This window comes from Xiphias gladius, chromosome 20 (genome assembly GCF_016859285.1).
Source record: "Xiphias gladius isolate SHS-SW01 ecotype Sanya breed wild chromosome 20, ASM1685928v1, whole genome shotgun sequence".
Classification (NCBI taxonomy): Eukaryota; Metazoa; Chordata; class Actinopteri; order Istiophoriformes; family Xiphiidae; genus Xiphias; species Xiphias gladius.
The window spans coordinates 19,191,376-19,211,481 of NC_053419.1; the positions used below are offsets into that span (position 1 = coordinate 19,191,376).

General features: G+C 40.9%; 1 protein-coding gene and 1 long non-coding RNA gene across 2 annotated transcripts in view; both read left to right on the forward strand.

Moving 5' to 3' along the window:
- The first annotated feature begins 1,960 nt into the window (after positions 1-1,960).
- LOC120805995 lies at positions 1,961-3,795 on the forward strand. The gene is made up of 2 exons (XR_005709622.1): positions 1,961-2,220; positions 2,287-3,795. It is a non-coding gene; the product is annotated as an uncharacterized LOC120805995 (long non-coding RNA).
- A 6,582-nt stretch (positions 3,796-10,377) lies between these two features.
- LOC120805994 (fibrinogen C domain-containing protein 1-like) overlaps positions 10,378-20,106 on the forward strand; it is a 98,905-nt gene continuing 89,176 nt past the window's right edge. The window contains exon 1 of the mRNA XM_040156602.1: positions 10,378-10,532. Coding sequence (XP_040012536.1) covers positions 10,500-10,532 — 33 coding nt within the window. The 5' untranslated portion in view covers positions 10,378-10,499. The remainder of the gene's footprint in view (positions 10,533-20,106) is intronic.

The window sequence follows — 20,106 nt, forward strand, 5'->3', positions numbered from 1 at the left end:
GACTAATGAATACTCAGGTAACAATGTAGTAATGACTACTGACCACTCATGGGTCGGAACATCAACACGTGTCGGGTGTCGCCACTGGTGTGACCACATCGAAGATGGTCTCTAATTATTGTTATTGCTATTATTATTAAGGTCTTGCATTGTTTTTTCAGCTGTCATGTGAACGGTACAGTATTGGAGGATTTTTTTTATGAAAAACAAAAAGCAATATCTTTCCAGACCGCCCAGAATTTCTATATGGTTCTAGTTTGCCATCATTGTCTGTGGAAAAAAAGGAGTATTCATTCAAAGCCAAAGTCTAGAAAGGCCTAGATTTGACCACTGATTTTATGATTTTCCACATTGTTCTCCAAACTTGTAATGGCTAGGTCCGCTATACTGCGATGCTTGTCGCTGCGAACCCCTTCTGATGGCCTTGGCACAGTCTCTTCCTCGATATAGAAACCGAAGCCGCACCTAGAGGCAAAAGGCTTTCTAGTGTTACCGGAATTCTGTGCTCTCCTCAGCATCACAAAAGTTGTAAAAACATAAGTGGTACTCTAAGGCATAAAACTATGGGCTCAAGAAAAAAAGAATGCAGTTACTTTTCTACAAGAACTTGGTAACAATCAAATGACAAATTAATATGACTTCGGCCTGATTTCTCATTTGGCCTACAAACTGCACTATACTAGGCTTTCTGATAGAAAATGACTATTGGTTTATTGTGGCTTCTGATAAGTAATTAGTCAGACATACTTAGACTCTGTTTTGGTGGAGGTCCACAGACCCGTTACTCTAGAAGATTCTCGTTATAGGCAGTTGCCCTCTTGTAAGAGCATGTAACCAATGTAGAAAGGACTGAACAGGTTTTCAAGTTGTGTGTTCAGCAGTCTATTTAGTTGATTTAACTTTAAGCAGGAGAGTATAGGACTTGGATAATTGTTGTTTCATTACTCCGTAGTCAAACTCCTCTCAGTGGGTTCAGCTACTTGGCTGCCCTGGAAGATTTGTTTCCTGGGAGTCGTTTTTTACATTCTTTAATTTCACCTCCCAGTTTGTCAGATTGACAGTCCATTATAGCAATTTGGCTGTGCAACAGCCTTGTCAGCAGTAGACCATCAGCTCCTGCACTCCTTTACCCCTCTTTCCCTTCATGGAATGCAGTGCATACAAAGTGAGAGAGGAGCAGGATACAGTTTGACATTCTGTTGTTTACTTCAAGTAAATTATCATACTCAGGGGTATAAGTTTTCTGTCTATAACACTGATTCAATGCAAGGAAGTGTTATCCATACAAAGTGTCATAAATGAGAAGGGTGCTATGGTATTATATAATGGTGGAATAATGGTAATATATCATGAAGTTTGAAAGTTTGAATTATCTACATTCTGTATCACCTCCTGTCTTAAATATTAAAATGGCTAAAAGAGATATTTTTATATTTATAATGGAAAAAAATCACTGTGTAATGTGAAAAGTGTCCGTTTTAGTAACAAAACCATAGAGAATCATCCGATTTTTCAGTCCTGGTTACTTTGTTAGTTTGGTTAACGCTCATTGCATCGTTTTTGAATGTGTTGTGTTCAAAGCTTGTTTCTGCTGTGGCCAAAAAAACAATCGGTTATCGCAGGTCCAAATCTATAATCTGCAGGTGGCTGAAGAGGGGAAACCGTCCACCTGTAGTCACCATCACCAAACTTAATGACGAATATCAAGACTAACCCAAGATAAGTTTGTTAAAATAGCTGACGACTCCTGTTTCTCTTGCACTTTTTTGAACCCTTTTTTTTTTCTTTCGCGCTGAACCGCATAAGCGTGAATGTCAACGAAGGCTACCCCTATTGGTCATCTGAATGCCATGTGACTGAGTGCTCCAGGTACACCATTGGTCGGCCGGCCAACTGCTAAGAGTTTCCTCGTTGGCGGTTGCGCTTTAAAAATGGATTGGCGCAGACAGTTTCTCGCACGTCATCGGGAGGGGCCCGTTTGCAGCCTTGCCGACTTGTTGCCTTTGTCACTAGATATACCGACTTTTCTCGGCCCTTTAGCGACTTGGTTGGACGAATCTTAGCCACTTTCCACAGACGGGGGTTGCCCGCGTTGTCGCGTTTAGACGAAGACGGGTTTTGCCTCCACAGGCTCACCTCTCCCCGGTCCCAGCCGACCGCGGGACAGCTGCACAGACGCGAATGAGCGTCTGACTTTCTCTCCTAGTGACCATTTTACAGGTAAATGTAGCCACAAACGTGGTGTCTGTAACTTACGTGTGTGGTGATTTTGGTTTTTTTTGCCAGACGACGTCGCGGTTGTAAAATCGGGATTTTGGTTGGAAACGGCTTGGGAGTGACCGGTGCTGGTTAACCTGTCGACTTGATGGGCCGCATTACAGTCGCTTTTTCATGCTAGTTTACTTGTTTGACAACAGGAAATGAAAAAACATGAGAACAGCTTTATTGGGAATTTTTCTTTATTACAATACTGTTTATATGAGCACAGAGAGTAGAAGAGATTTAAACAGATAAAGGGCGATCCAGCCACATACTAAGTTTTGACTTAGTCTTATAAATATGTATTTTTGATCAGCCACATAATTTGCCTAACAAAGGTTTTGTTGGATAATTGTTTACAACAGCACTATTTTTCATGCTGATAAATTGGTTAAGTAAATATTTTTGCTTTTGTGCACTAAATATGTGGATAGAATCTTAAATATTATTTGAAAACATTTACAGTACACCAATATTACTCTTCATGAATATTCAGATCTGGATGTCATAATGGATGTTATTGGTTGAAAAATACAAATCTTTATATTGCTGTCTACCAATGTACAATGACCGTGCACTTCTTTTGGTACACAGAAGGGAACGGCTGAAGGATCAAGCAAAAGCGATTGCGATGGATACTGTGGTCTTTTTTTGAATACGTTATGTCTTTGACTGGAGAGATACCGTTGTGTTTTCATTTGCTCTCTAAAAGTAGATAAGAGAAGACAATGTTTGCTCATTCGGTCCCGCTGAGAAAGCGTTTAACAAGGGGACAGAGCTGTTTGCAACTTCACCTATGATAGTGAGTGCTGCAAGTGACAGTCTATGAAAGAACCCCCCCCCTCCACTCTTGATACTTGAAATGCATCTTTTATCTTCCCTGAGCATTATAATCACCTCTATACTTAGAATAGAGTAAATTCTTCTCTCCCATGTTGTCCAGTAATTTGCGTGGTCTTATCAGTTGACTACATTTTTTTCTCACTCAGCACTTAAACAAGATTGTGTATAATGCATAAATACATAATAAATCAACATACATTACATGTAGTTAGTGTAATTAAATTTACAGCAAACACATCCATGTTTCATTCATCTTATTTTAGTCCTGTCAATGGCAGTTCTACTCTAGTTGAGAGCTATTCATAGGTTTTCATCAGCACTCGTTGAACACTATGCTTCCCTACAAAGGCACAAAGCACTAACTACATATTTGGTCAAAACTGAGTTACTGTATAACTGGTATCTGACTCTCTGACATCGGTTTTACTATATAAAAATCAATATGCCATAGAAAGGTTCTAATTTCCGTCCAAACAGTATATTTAGTTTGCAGTAACTACAAAACTGACCTAAGAGCCGCAGTATGGGGTATCTGCAGTTTGTCTGTGTTGTTGTATTCTGGCTTGATTTCACTGCCCAGACTGCAGTTACTGCACTCTGCTTTGGCAATCTGTATGCTGTAGGACTCATCACTGCACTTACTGTACTGTACCATTACTGCATGTGTCAATAAAAAATATCCCTTTTTATTAACTGACTGAACTTTTTTGCTCTTCCATTTGTCAATCCATAAAAATAAGACAACCACTAAATCAATTCATGATGGACAAGAAAAAAATAACTAAACTCCTTAGCCAGCTTAGCAGATCTCAGTAGCTGCCATCTCATTTTCAGACTAGTGAAGTTTTATATGATTGGGTGTGGTTAAGTTACCTTTTTAAATCACATAAATTCATGTATTATATTATAAATTATTAATATTACTAGTATACTGAAATATACTAGAAACTCGGTCAAAAAAAGAAATGCTTGACTTCTAAGCTCTGGACTGTGATAAAACTGAAATTAATTTTCTTAAACAAACTAGCTAAAAAGGATCAGAAACCTGAGAGGACACAGTATTGATAGATACTGCAGAAGATTATCCATAGGCAGAGTGCAGTATCTGCATTTTTTAGGTAGGCTGTTATCTAGATTCTACAGCAATGATTTTTTTTTTTTTTTAGGTAAAATAATCAGCCTAAAAAGACATACAAAGGTTGTAATCCTATCATTTTATCAGTTTTAAAGTTTGCTTAAAACTTATTTTCAACTTTACTGCTTCTGTAGTTACTGCACTCTGCCTTTGTAGGGCCTTTGAATGTATCATTTATTGAAGATGCTCATGATAAACACATATCTTGCACCATGGAAATTTTAATTATTTCCTCCTCAAGTTTATTGTTATTCAGTTTGCATTACAGGAGTTTCAACCCAACAAGTCCAGCAACAAATACTAATACCTGACTACCTCAAAGATCTTCGTTTCTGCAGCTGTGGTGCTGTGTTCCTGAACAGCTGGCAAGTAGCAGCCCCACAGGGAACAGTGCTGTCTCCTGTCATGTTCGCACTGTAAACTGCAGAATTCAAATGCAACCAGGAGTCGTTGTGTCTTCTGCAGAATGTCTCAGAAGACTCTGAAGTAATGTCAGAGCTGAGCAGGGATTGAGTACAGGGACCTGGTGGACAACTTGGTTGAGTGATGAAGTGTGAGCGATATATAGTTCATTATGAGACAGACGAATAAGGTAGTGGAAAAGGAGATGTATGACCCTTTTAAAACTTCATCCTCAAGGCTTGCATCAACAGAAAGTTCTCTCATGCATCTTTCTGAAATATTCGGTTATAAATTATTGGTGACGTAGGGACTACTTGCAGGGCTAGTTGATGAACTAACGTAGCTGGCGACCTAACTGGGACATGCTTGCACTAGTCAGTCCTAATAGTTCCCCAGGCTTCTTTCTCTTTTCTCTGTTCTGTCCTATTAACAAAAAGGAAAAAATGCTCTCCAAGCTAACGACCTTGCCTACTGCTTGTTAATTGTCGGTTAACTTTCAGTTAGAGAGCTTGTTAGCTAACGGTACAATAGGTTCACATAGTTTATTCAAAAGAAGTGCTAGTACCAATCGGCTCCTTTCTCATAACTGTCTGCAAGCCATGCCTCTTTTGAGGAGCAGTTTATACTCCGAAAGAGGAAGTTAAATAAAAGTGGATGGTGCAACACTGCTGATAAGCTACATAATAATCTTCGTCCATTTTGGACTCTGGCTTTCTGTTCCCTCAAAGGTCCGTACTGTCAAAATGGCTTGATAGTCTTCCACACAAAAAATTTTCATGGATTTACATTTCCCCAAATGAGCAAATCCACTAACCACAGCAATGACTTGATTTTTGAAATTAATTTTTATGTTTTATGTTTTAATTTCTGGCTTGACCCAGCCTTTAGAGCGACTTTTGACATTGTAGGACTTCAAAAATATGTGGTGTAGTCTAGCGGGAGGTAGTTGGTATGATGTCAATTTACCAACCCAATTGATCCCCACCTTTTGATCTTACTTTCTAATAATGGTATTGGTAATGGTAAAGTGCAGACAAAAAGGCTATAATTTAAAGGGTGTACTAAATTAATGCCATCACATCTACACAGCATAAAATGATATCCGCCTCAAAAAGAGTGATGCTCTTTTTAATACGAACAAAGTAGTATGTTGTGATTTTTGGTTTAGTCACTGCATCAAGAATCCTCAATTGCAGGGTATCACAGGGGCAAGAAAAGAAATTCACCCAAACCAAGGCATTAATTGGAGGAGTGTGAAGAGCTGGCACGTAGCCAGTGTTGAATTCCTGCATCCTCATTGTGCTTTTGCATGTCTGCTCCTTAGGAAACAAAATTGGATGTGGAGAATTTTTTTTTTTTTTAAATAGGTCATTCAAAATATATATATATATTTTTTTACATTGATACAAACCTATAGAATCCACTTAATAATGTTAGGTATCAATTTGCACTCAATTCGTTCGGGTAGATATCAGCTATGACAAGCTAAAAGAAATTTGGTAAAGTCTATCAATTCTCAATTATTACACAAGTAATTACTTATAAAAAGTAAGTAATTCTTGATTGTTAGTAGGCAAGTGTTCATCTACCTAATTATTATATTGATTAATTATTAATAATAACAAGTTAAACATTACTAATTCAGGGAAGGTTAGCTTTACTTGAAAAAATATTGTCAGACACAGGAGACATTGTTCACGTCAATAATTTTTTAATCAACCAAATGTCCAAAAAATAAATAAAGGAGGGAGAAGAGGACCCTCTTCACTCTGCATATTCAATTGAAACAACAGATTCTTGACTACTTCAAATGTGGATTGGAGTTTTGTATTTTTATGTTTCTTTTTTTGTTTGTTTGTTTTTTTTCCAAACACCAACACTGTCTTATGGTCATGCCATTAACATCTTCTAATGTGGTTCCAAGTTTCTGGGGAAACTGGATCACAAAATATGTATTTAAGATTGCTCAAATGAAAGTAATAAAATTACATAAGTACAGAAGCATCCTGCTATGCATATTTTCAACTCAGTGTTTCTATTTGCAATTTAGAGACTGCTTATGCTAGGTCTAATTTAGAGTAGAGACACATGCACAAACACCGCTTATTCACAATCAGAATAGAAGTTACATCTGGTTCAGTGGGCATGTTCCTGACCAGATTCTTAAAATGCAGGACACCAGTTTATCATCAACACAAACATAAATATCAATTCTTTATTCTCCTTCAGAGGAAGTGATTATTGTGAAAGGTCATCCATGCAAAATCCAATCCAATCATTTATCGATTTGTTTGAGGAACGTGCATATTTTTGCCAACTCCTTTGGGATTGTTGAACGAGCCAGCCTGTGCCTAAACATAGAACAGCATTCTACACATCTCGAAGAAAATGAACGCCCAGTACATAGGTACATAGACCCCCGTAACATAGATAGAACATGAAGAAACAGGAAGTAAGACCAAAATACAAACATTCTTACTTTAGCCTCACTGAATAATCCAAGCAACCTCTCTTTGAAGACACTGACAGCTGGGCTGAGGGTCACCACCTTCACTCTTCGAAATGAAAAGGTTTTGGTAATTTCTTCTCCGATTATCTTTGCGTTGTTATTCTTCATTGCATCAATTAACTCAGGCCTCTCCTTCTCCAGCGTGTCCTCATTTTCTCCAACAGTAGTAGCTTCCTATTTAATGTGTTAACTTCTAATTCCGGATAGGCATAATTTCACGATGTCAGCTTGGCATGGTACTTGTGCATCTTGTACTTGTGGCATTGCTGCCAGCCATACATCCATGCAAAGGACCTGGGCTCTTTAAGGCATGGAAACCTCTCAACAAGGGTTTCAGCCACTGAGGATATTTACATACTTGGAGGTTTGGCCGTGTAAGAGAATATGGCTTGGCAAGGTCTTGCATTAATACCAATTTAACACTTGTATCTTGGAAGTGTGTTCCATAGGCATGATATGACTTGTTTGTTCAAGTTCAATGTCACAGGACTTGAAATGGCACTGGCCATGGAGCAGAGCCGCATAGCACAGGGATAAGAACAGTGTCTTGTGAGCTAGACGATGAACCCTCATCTGATGAAGAGAGATACACTTTGCCATCATCCACAGGATAAGTTTCCACTGTTTGTTCAAGATCAGTGTCACAGGAAAACTTTGCTATGTATGTATTGATATGTGTATGTGTATGTATGTGTGTGTATATTTACACACAGTAAAAATGAAAATTTTGCAATTCATTCAGGTTCATCCCTATATGTTTAGTAAGAGAAGGGGAGCAAAGACATTCAGTGAACATTTTGGAGATACATTTAATATGATCATATTGTTTATTAAAAAAAGATCTAGGCAGAATTATGCCCCCCCACTCACCAAATATAAGGTATTGAGCTCATGGAAATTAGTCCCATCTGAACACAATTCGTAAGAGAAACAGAAGATCCAAATTTAGAATGTAATCACTGACTGACTGACTGGAAGGGTTTAACTACAAACTGATATTCAGCCTGTTTATCTAAGTATCAATTATTCAAACAGTTGGTTCTTTGTTGGCATTGTGTATTAAGACGTAAGACGAAGATTCAAGATGGAAGACCAAATATTCTGAGGAGAGCTAGTGCATTTTGGAGCAGATCCGTTCACCTTTTGCCTGCTCCCCAACTCAGTAATTTACAGTTTTTGTACACGGATTGATTTTTTTTCTTTTCTTTTTTTTTTTTTTTCTAGAGACAAAGATGAAAGAGTTGGAGCCACTTACATCCATGGCCACTCAACCTACGCATTCCTCTTCCATTGCGGTACCTTGTTACCTTTTTCTCTTGCCAGGAATGGATTCGTTGGGTTGACATCTGTCCTGGCCTATCTGCCATCAACTCAAATAGCTGCCATATTTCAAGGAGTAAGACTGTGATATTATGATTATTATGTATCATTTTCATTCTTCTCTTTGGTTCCATCTCTTTGGTTTCACCTGGGAGTGCACTGACACGGGCTGAGTGAAGTAGAAGAATTTCATCTCCTGTCTTTGGTATTTTCACAGACATTAGTGCATAGCACCACAGGAGAGGCTATCTCTCTCACACACTCCACCTGATCCTTTTCCAGAGCTCTGGGGTCACACAGTGCAGTCCCATAAAATTCTGAGAAATGATCACAAACTTTCAAATTCAGATTGCATGCTGTAAATGCAAATTATGTACACGTTACATTCCTCCTCCATGATTTGAAGGCTGATTTTGAGAAAGCAGAAGAAAGCAGGTCACAGAATACCATTTTGAAAACAGTTTCCCACACAGAAGACAGTGTATAGATTGATCCACAGGCGCAAAGAATTTGATTGATGACTGTCACTGGCTGCTGCGGGTGCATGCTAGGTGCAAACATCACCAAAGTGGTGGTGACAACGTTTGCATTGTACCTTTTAAGATATGTGCCACAAGCAAAGGCACATAAAAGACAATGGTCATAACTACAACCAAAAATTAAACAACACAACATAAAAATAATAGGAGTGAAGTCATATAATTGCATAGTAGGTATGTACAAAAGAAAATAACTGAAGAAATACACATATCAAAATACAAAAGGTGACCCCGTTGTACCAGATGGTTGACATATTTGTTAAAAGGGAAACATTTTCTTTTAGAATATAATGACCCTTCATCCCTGAGAAAACCCATGGTATTTAGTATATCTTTCACTTTGTCCAGGTTATACTCTCTGTAGACCTCAGATGAAAACATCCGCATTTCCCAAGAGCTAACTACAGGTTTGAAATATTGATATGCCCTGTTTTCAGTGTTTGCTGAGGCATCTCCACACCTTTGCATGGTGTAAATAAACTTCAAGCTGTAATGGCACGTGTATAATGTGCCATATCTGAAGCCTATATCTTCAGATATAATAAAGAGCAGCAAAAACAAGCCGAAGTTAAGAGGGAAGCATGAAACTGGTTCACAACACTTTCCATATTAAGAAAGTCTATGATAGTTTATCTCCAAAGAGGAAAACAACCAAACATATGTGGTACGGAGCTTTTAAGAGATTCAAATGAAATCAGATAGGTCACATTAAGGGTTGGGCTGCACCACAGGTACAGGGATGTCCCAGTAGGGGGTAAAGAGTCTTCATGGCATTATAAGACATTCAAGAACAAGTATTTTTGGATTACCTCCTGTCTACGTAATTCCCAATCCCCCAAAGAGGTACAGATTGGACTTAAACTACTGTGGGAGTACAGCCCTACATGAAATACAGCATTTAAAGACCTTACGTTCCTTGAGAGGGCAATAGGATCACAAACTTGTGATCCTATTGGTAGGTAAGCTTGTTTGATGCCATGAAGTACAATGCGCTGAATAAAAAGAGAGGCTGAGGAAGCAGAAGGACAGGAGTGAAAGAGGGTGAGAGGTGAAGTGGGTGTTGATTGCAGTGGAAGAGGAGGTTGCAAGTAAACAGTGCACAGACAGAGGGACTTCTACTGCTTGCATGTTTTAATAAGCTTCTCACTTATACTTGCCCTTTTCTTTTATGATGTGTGTGTGTTCCCATCTTTCCGTCTGCTTTCCTAGCTCCAAAAGAAAGGGTTCATCGGTGGGTGGAGCAGTACATTCTTGCAGACGTGCCCGGGAGCCTTGCCCATGGGAGGCCTGTGGATAATTATAAACCATTCAGCAATTACAGCTCGGCGGCTTACTGAGACAACCTGACGGTGAACAAATAGGCAAACGGAGCTCTAACAAGATAGCGATTGCAAAACATTGACTGCATGAGTCATACAACATCAGCCACCGGATTGGAAACAGACATCAAAGTTGCGAGGGCTACGAAGGGACGCCTGACTCACTGAAGAGGATGGAAGTTGGGAAGGATATGACCACATCAGAGGTCAGAATATTATCGATTCTATAAATACTGTAAACTATCACAGATAAGGATAATGGTTGTACTTAGTAGCTTGGAGACAGTAATGAAGACGTTATGCTGGTCATAAAGTTTTGAAACACCCACCGTATTTTCAATCACTTTTGTGATCAGCATCAGCACCGCCGCCACTTGTGTAAATCCATCTTCCAGATTTAAGACTAATTACCCCCATTTGTAAATGTCACCTTTATGTGCAACCAGTGTACTCACTAGTCGGTGCACTCAGCTCAAGAACGTGTGTTTGCAAGTGTGTTTGTATGTGTGGAGTGTTTGATGAAATAGCTTTGCCCCCACAGGGTTGATATTCTAACTGAAAAAAGGGAGAGCGCAGAGCGGAGAGCTCTGCAAAGAATCTGATGTATCAGTAACCTCACTCATGTCCCGCACCTATGGCTAACCTCGGGCTAAGTTAGGGAATTAACAGAGCAGCCAGGGAGAGATGCAACACTGCCTTTGACTTTGCACTTCAGAGATGTGGGCGCTTTGCCTCTCCGCTGGAGAATCTCGAGAAAGACCATCATCATACATTAATAACACCAGAGACTTCTCTCTCAGCCTGCACAGGCTCTGTTTGTGTCCCCTATCGATTTTTCACTAAATTCTTTTGATGATAGTATAGGGACTGACACTTTGATTACGTATACCGTTATTTGGTGTGTGTGTTTGGTTGTGCATTTCTGTTTGTGGTTGTGTCTATCTGCCAATGTAGAGCGAATTTACTTGTGCAGCGTGTATCTATGTGTGCATATAAGCTTCTTACTAAGTTGAACAGCTGTTATTTCTCCTATACTTGTTTAGTATAACTGACAGTGTTTTATCCCATGTCCAATTCAGTGCCATTCAGTACTGTTCTACGTTCACCCATAATGTAGCTAACATTCTTTACCATCGTTCCTTATTTCACCCACATTTTTTTCTTTTCTCTTCCTTTTTTTTCTGTCTTTCTTTCTTTCTTGTTACTCTTTTGTTTTGCAAATTATAGGCTTGGTATTTTGGGAAGGGCAGTTCAGTCTGTTGGTTCTTCACAGTTCTGTGCATTTGTCCTGCTGCCACTCCATGCGTGAAAATTCACACAAAAAAAACCCCAAAAAAACCAAAACACAGCCAAGGGGAAAAAGAATCTCAGACAACAACACTGAACCAAGTGCCAAGCGCCACTTGTTTGTACATCAGGACACATAAAACAGCAAAGCCAATAAAGGGCTGTATTGCTGGGCTAATTCTCGAGATAAACAGCTCTTCCTGGGAGACCTCCCCTCTTATTCTGAATGTCCCTGGCTGATCAGGTTTCAGTGACATTCAAAGATGGGGCCAGAACTGAGCACACACACGAAAACACACAACTGCAAGCACAACCATTATCAGACAAAGACATGACAACCAGCTGGTGTGACCAAGGCTCTACCTACAATGGTTTGCTCCACTGTATATTTGGCAGTCCTCCTACACCTCCTCCCTTGATATTAAAGTCATGGCTCATTCATTATATTATTACAATATTTTGTCAAAAGGCCAGAAGGATATAGGCCAAATTGAAAACCCCTGCAGTTTGTCAGCAAATGTGCAATGTTTACACATTTTCCCTTTTTCTTCATCAAGTAAGAACCACGACCTCAGGGCGTACTGTAAAGAGACATTTGGTGTTAACTGCTGCCTTTTGTTCCAGTAAGCACAAATCAGTATGACTGTTTTTACATATTACATATATTACATATTTACACACACACACACACACACACACACACACACACACTGTATTGGTGCACAGGAGCACACACAGACATAATAGGCTACACATTATAAGTAGGTCTATAAACTTGCATACATACACGTATGTGACAAGAAACTGAGCAAGTGAAAGGGAAACACAGGAATAAAAAAAGAGGTTTTATTATAGGTATAAACCCTATATAAGCCCTATTAAATCATACACCAGAGGCTTTTCTTTTCTTTCTGACCCCTATTGTTATTCTTCAATTGACTTTTTTAGCTCTCGGTTCAGGGAATTGATTCCTTTAATCGACCCATGATGTCTTAGACTGAAAGAATTCATTCCCCTGATCTTTTAATAATTATTCTCAAAAAATTGTTGCTGTGATGTCGTCTGGAAACTGTATGTGAAAACTTCAAGAATTTTCGTGAAACTCTGTAAGTATTGTGGGTTTTAAGCTCATTTGCTACTGGGAAACTCACCCCAGAATAGTATTAACGCACATCTGCCCTGAAAACCTACTTGGTTAGGCATATTCTTATTATTAGCGATGGGGTCCTACAAGAGAACAGGTTTTTCTGACAATGTTAGAGCAGTTAAAGTCATTTTAGTGGTCATTATGTGGTCATTATTTCATTTATTTCCATGCAACCGCCCCAAAAAAAACAAAACAAAACACACACACACACACACACACACACACACACACATACGTGACCCACACACACACACACTAACCAGGTCCATAATAAACGTTTATTTGAATACACAATATTCAAGTTTTAAGCTAAATGTCATAACATTAAATTAGCTATTTTTGTCCCTAGATGGGCTGTCATTCCTGATATACGATTCCACTTTAAAAACATACCCTCAGACCACTGGTGGGTTTCAGAGCTGCTGACAACATACTTTGAGTAACAGTGACCCTATTTTGCATTACCCCCCCCCCCCCAATCTTACTCCTCCCCATTGGGAGTGAGTGCAGGTTCATCACAGGAACGATCAATTGCACTCATGCTTTGTTCCCTGCACCAATAATTAGACCTCTGCTCATCTGTCTATCAAACCACCTTAACTGAGCAAAAACATGACCACTCTTGTGGGCCACATTATTGACAGTAATTACTCTGTGTACAAGGGAGGGAAGGTTGGAGTGTGTGTGTGTGGGTGTGTGTTTGGGGGTGTGGGTGTGTGTGTGTGTGTGTGTGTGTGTGTGTGTGTGTGTGTGTGTGTGTGTGTGTGTGTGTGTAGGTTTGCAGGTGGGGGGGCTAAGCACATATGCTACTGTGCCTAGCCTTTCTTAGATGCAGCTATGTGCTCGGTGAATGTTTACTGTATATCCTGCATTGTCGGTTTACATTAAGCTTTGGCTTTTACCTACCAACTTAGACAATGATCTCAGAGCTCACCTCAGGTAAACTACTGGAAATCAAGGGGAAGGACTCTGGTGGTTTTAAATCTGATTTCTGTGAAGTAAATGAGGCAGTTGCTTCAGTTTAATATTCTGTTTCATCTTTTTTTTTTTCTACTTAAGTGAGGTTCCTCGGCTTTAAACTCCCCAAACAAGCAGCACTACTTCTAAAGGCTGTCGCTGATATTAGAAGTGCTGGGTGATGTCACACCCGGTAATTAACACTGAGAGAATTACTAAACCCAGTCAGGTATCCGGGTGTAATTGCGTACACACTGTGGCGTGACAATTTATATAATGTGCCGCAGCCTTTAGTAGATTTGAAAAGCAACCGTTTTTGTTCCGCAGGAGGATTTTAGCAGCCACCCGATCTCGGTTTTATGTCACGCTAACTCATTACACTGTCTGTAGTCTTCACATTGGACGCACAGTTGCCAGAATCTGCTGCTGCTTGGGTCGCAGTGGAATAGGAGGATCCACGGTGCGGTGAGAGTGAAGGAGCGGGCGGGTCGGCAGTGGCACGGCATTCGAGGGCAGCCGGGGAACGGGGACGGAGCGCCCCGCGCGTAAAGGGAGGACTCGTTGATTGACAGTCGGGGGGCACGGAGCGCCCGGTGCGGCACACCAGCGGAGCACGCTAATCGCCCCGTACCCGTTGAGTCGAGGACATGTCTGTGAAATACCAGCCAGATTAGCCTGGCGCGAATAAGGGAGGCGCTATCCACCCCCTGGACTCGGTGTCGGACTCTCTCCTCGCTGAAGAAACGAGAAAACGGACGCGGCAGCCCCTGCGACCCTATCCCATCCTGTCTCTACCTGCTCGGCGTCTCTGACTACCCTGGAAACGGGAGTGGTTGGACAAAAAGGGGTCGGGTTGCATTGTGCAATCTGAGCCAAAGAAGATTTTGTCGATTTCTTTTTGTGGAGTAAAAGGACTGTGCCCGGTGCTCTCGGGATCATTTTGGGGGTTCATTTTTGTCTAGTCCAGTGTAATTGCGATGCGTTTGTGAGTCAAGTTACACAACCCCGGAGCCTGTAAACACTCCTTTTTATTCTTTTAATTTTGAATGACGGCCAGATAATCCGGAGACTCTCGGGAGGAATCTAAGTTCCGTTTCGGTGCGTAATTTGCGCTGCGTGCGGTTGCTGAGCCGCAGAAGTAGTTGTGCCTCCCTTTCTAATATGCGTTGAACACCCCGTTTTTTCCATGGAGTAGGCTAAATCACTGATAAGGACTTTAGAAGCGCGGGTTTGTTCTCTCTCTCGCCTGGAAGGAACAGGCGGATCGGATGCGCAGATTCTCCGTAGGATGGTAAATGACCGATGGGGAACCATGAACAGCTCTTCTGAACTCGAAGATGGGACTCGGCATAAAAACCAGGTATGTTCGCTCAGCGTGCAGCTGTGCTACGGGTGTACGAGGAGTGGTGCATCCGCTGGTGCAGTGTTACCAAGCGGAGTTTGGTGGTCGGGCTCCCGGGCCAATCTCAGCGCCGTAGACACGGTATCCGCAGACGAGCTTTTCGCGACTCCCCGGACTCTGGCACTTCTGCTCCTGTCATAATGTATAAAACCCACCCGCGGATCATGCGGTCCCCCTTGGATTCCTCTCTTAGCGTCACGCGGCGCCCGAATGCGTTAGTCAGAACACACGCAAATAGATGAAATGGGGAGAGCGAAGCTGAAATCACGGCAGGTGATTAGTCTGAGTGCGAATAGGCCGATGGATGTTCGTGAGGCTTGGCTGCATCTTCCCGCGAACACCCTCACGTTTCAACTCACATGTAAACTTGGACCGGCCTTTGATTTGATGGTGATTAAAATGGAAATCACAATTCGCGTCGTTTCAGAGTGTTGACGCGGGGCGCACGGACAATCCTCCAATAGCCATTAAGACTCCGGGTCTCTTTAGGCTGTCTCTCCCGCACGGACGAGTTGAGACGGGAGCGGACGTGCGTGGTGCTGCAGCCGGGCGAGCTCACTTTGGGGAATAGTCGGTGTGTTTGCACAAGGTCAGCGGAGGGTTATTGACAGCCCATGAGGGAAATGGCTCCCCTGGAACGGGGAGTCGGATTTCGGGAGGCACACGGCGTGATTTACCTTCCCATAATGAGCGAGGGGATGAATTAGGTTATTATGCGACATCACCGGCAAATAATGTGCAGGTGCTGACGTGAATGTTTCCCCAGAGCCAGTGTAGAATCGAAGAGAAGTGAAGGATATAAGAAATGTCACACGGTCACTTCTTTGGTACTTTTTGAATAACTGTTTGCTTTATCGTCCGAATAAATGTGCAGTTATGAAAAGGGGGGGCAGCAGGGGATCTCAATCGCCCAATAGGTTGGGATTTTTAAGGTGATCGGTTCCCAGACAGCTGACCCTTTCACGTCCCTAATGCTTTACAACAAACTATTTGAAGAAAAAAAAAAAATATATATATATATATCTATCTATCTATGGGCTCTCTGCTGATCTTTGACTCCGAACTGAATGCAAGCATGTGGATTGTGTCGTTCAGCTGGCATTGGTTAGAAGTAAACAAGCGTGTGGCACATTTCTTGTAAATTCCAAAGCTTGACAAGTGTCAGAAGATATGCGGCTTCCTGTCTTGTGCTTCTGTGGATTTCGTGGCTGAGTCTGAATCATTTGATCTGGTGCGTTAGTCCTCTCTGAGATATCACTACATTAGTATTGATCAATAGAGAGCTGCAGTTAATTTTTCCTACCTTAGGGTTGGCTAATTTTCATGTAACCTTCAGACTTCTGAGATGGAGCTGATCACCGAGAGGATACGGCCAACATTTTGCCTAGTGCCCACAAGCTTCTTTGCCTCTTTTAATACCACTTTAAGGTCATGTGAATAGCAAATACATCCGCCCTGCGTTTTAATTTGATGATTGTATGTCCTCTTGTACTAAAAATCTCTGTCTCTGATCACTAGACTTGGTAGAAAAAAACAAAAACATCTATTCAGAGAAAAAGATATCTGATTAGATACATTTCGATGTTTGTTTTTTTTAATCCTGTGTTCTTGAGGAAAAAATCTGAACGACTAAATGAAGCTCTAATATGCTGAGTGGTAAGCCTGGAGGATGAAAGGCAAAATATGTCCCATAACCCCAACACTCACTCTGGATCAGACAGCATCAGGGGAGGCTGGATGAGATGAGAGGCTGTGGGAAAATGGGGATGGTTAATGCTGCTATCTGTTCCTCTCCTCCCTACATCTATCCGTCTTCTTCTGCTGCACTTGTTATTTTTGCTGTTACACACAGACCCACACAAATACTCTTTCTGTCTGTGTGTGTGTCAGCCTGTCTCTGCCTGTAATCTTTAGCCATAATGCCAGACCTTTATCTCCAGCCTTGTGCTATTGACACAGTCATTTCAGACACAGTGGGGAGGGATCAGGTAATAGAGATCTCTCGTGGTATCTGTTTGTTTCAGTATTATAAAACATGCCCTATTATTTGTCTGGTAACTCTACATACTTGAATTGCTGCTGTAGGTGTGCTGTCATCTGTGCCCTTTTATAACAGATGCAGGTCCGTTAGAGTAAAATGGAGATTCGAGTGCAATTTAAAATCAGCCTTAAAATCTAATTCACTGGATTATAGGCAATGGCGACTGAGGCTAAATCGTAATGGCAAGCGATGTGCTCAATTTGTGTGTATAACAATGAGACACTTGAAAGAAACAAAATGGCTACCACGGGTTACAGTGTTATGAGTGGATACAACAGTGTACCTTTCATATGAAGAATTTGCAATGAAAAAGAACATTGAGAGAAGTCAGGGTTTCTCTAAACCATTATTACTTCAGCAATGTAAGGAAATTAAACCCAAGGCTATTAAAAAAAGTTAAATTTCTTATAGAAATGCTTCTTTTTCTCATGGAAAAATGTGATTCCACATAAAATGTTGGGGGGGGGGTTGCCAGCTAAATTTCTTATAGTGGTGTTTAGTATATCTTTTCCTGTGGTATCATTTTTAAATCAGCAATGAACTGAGTTTGAGCAATTTGTTTTATGTCTCAGTCTAATGTTTTAAGTGTGATATGTATACACACACACACACACACACACACACACACACACACACATACATAGTACAGCTGAGAAGTCGGTGAGGCCCAGTAGGGTTGCCCACTCGGGTGGGAGGTAATCAATAACACTCTGAGAATCCAAACTTTCCAAAGCACTGAGAGGACTGCTTGTGTATAAGTAGAATACCATAGCATACAGCTGCAGAACCATGGACAAACACAAACACTTTAAAGCCACACAATCAAATCAATATGTTAGCAAATCACCTAACTATAGTTAGGAGTTTTATGTATCTCCAAAACATCAGACACAGAATGGTAAAAAAGAGAGGTTTGCCTTGACAGCACGCTCACTGTAGGTCCACATCTGTCAACAACAAAGTCGACAGCGACCCAAGACAGAAATTATATCAGGCTTGTATGATAGCCATGGGGCGCACACACACGCACAAACACCTCACCCGGGATTGATAAATCTGCACTAACTCACCTTCATATACAGAACCTCACTCCCAGCAGGACCTAGAGGGCTTGATCATCCTTCATATACACATCTTTTTACACATCTTATAATAACAGCTGAACAATTTGCGGAAAACATCTAATTGCAGCTTTTCTATGCAATATACAGGATTGTACCAAGCACAGTTACAAATGTCCTAGATAATGCAGTTGTTTGTTGGTGAGGACCACCCATGTTTGTTTGTTCTTTTTCCTTTTAAAGCAATCACAAAAGGAAACTGCTCAGTTCTTATGCCTCCGCTGGAGGCATCATGTTTTCAGTTTGTCCATCCATCCTTCCGCCCATCCGTCCGTCCCATTCTCGTGAACAGGATATCTCAGGAACGCCTTGAGGGAATTTCTTCGAATTTGGCACAGAAGTTCGCTGATTAGTTTACCATTAGAGGAGCTGATTAGTGTTTGGTAGTCAAAGGTCAAAGTCACCGCGACCTCACAAAAGGCCATAACTTAAGAATTCATGCGTTAGTTATGATGAAATACACTTAATACCTTTTTTATTAAATTCCGTCAAAGTCTTCGCTACATACAGTATATTGGACAGACATGGACGTAAACTAAAACTTGACTTGTTGGCGGATGTATAAAACCACAAAGCAGTAATTCTGGTTTTATAGAAAAGCGGGCAAATATAGCCCTTATTAAATAATATATTTCATTAGTGGTATACTCGACATTGATCAATAGTTATTATGGCATTCAAAGCAGCTTTATATTTATTGGTATCAGCTGTATTGTAGGCCACTAATGATAGCAATGACCAACTGCTGGTAATTTGCAACTGATAATTTTTTTTTATATCAGACTGAAGACACGCCAAATGTTCAAGCACTGCTTCACAGCTCTAAATCCTGGGGGCTCAGATTTATAGGTTTTTGTAGTGGGTTTTTCTTTATTTTATTTTTTTATGAACAGTAAAATACACAGGCCATTCTGCTGTTTCTTTAAAACCACATTTGGCCGTATGTACTGTAAGTTTACAGACACCAGACGCTGGCATGCAGAGACTGATCACATTGACCCAGACAACAGCCCTCATTTCTTTTTCGTTGTTTTGTCTATGCCCATATGTACTGCCTACAATTAATGTTAATTATCTCTAACTGAGTAAATTTGCAGTTGTTATTACGGCCGATGAATTCAACAGCCGCCATCTTAAACTTTATCTTGCTGCGTCTTGTTAAGACATTGTTGTGTAAGTTATAATTAATATTGCAGATCTTGCGACTTGAAAATTGAAACCTTTTTAAATCGCCATTTTGATTAATTGTTCAGCCCAACTAATAATGCTGTTTTTTTTGGGGGGGGGGGTTGTAACTCTAAATTGACACATATTAGGTCTGTGTTCTTTAGACTTTTAGACTTTGCAGGTATGTAAAGCATCGTACTTACTGCGAGATACCGCTAACAGGTGAAATGGCTTTTTAACCACAGTATAATGATGTGTTGAGAAGCGAAGACTGTGACTGTGTACTGTATGTGTGAGATGTGGGCTGTCTGCTTTTGTGGATACCCTTGTTGAACTAATAAACCTGCTGAGCTGGCTGGAGGTATAGCAGGCAGTGTGGACTGAAGCAGAGCAGGGCGGAGAGAGTTCCCTGGTTCACTGGGCCTGTGATTTCCCTGCGGAAGGGAGGTCCTGCTGTGGCAGCAGAGAAACTCTTAACTGCTTCAGATTCTGTCTCTCCTGCTCCGCTCTGGGTGGCATCAAGGAAACAACCAATGCAAAAGTTGTCGATCCCCAGAAGTGCCTCAGCCATTTGCAAGATCACATACCTGGACATGCAGCTGGCAGATACATTGATATGTACAAACTCTGTACTAAGACAAGTTCAGCATATGAAAAT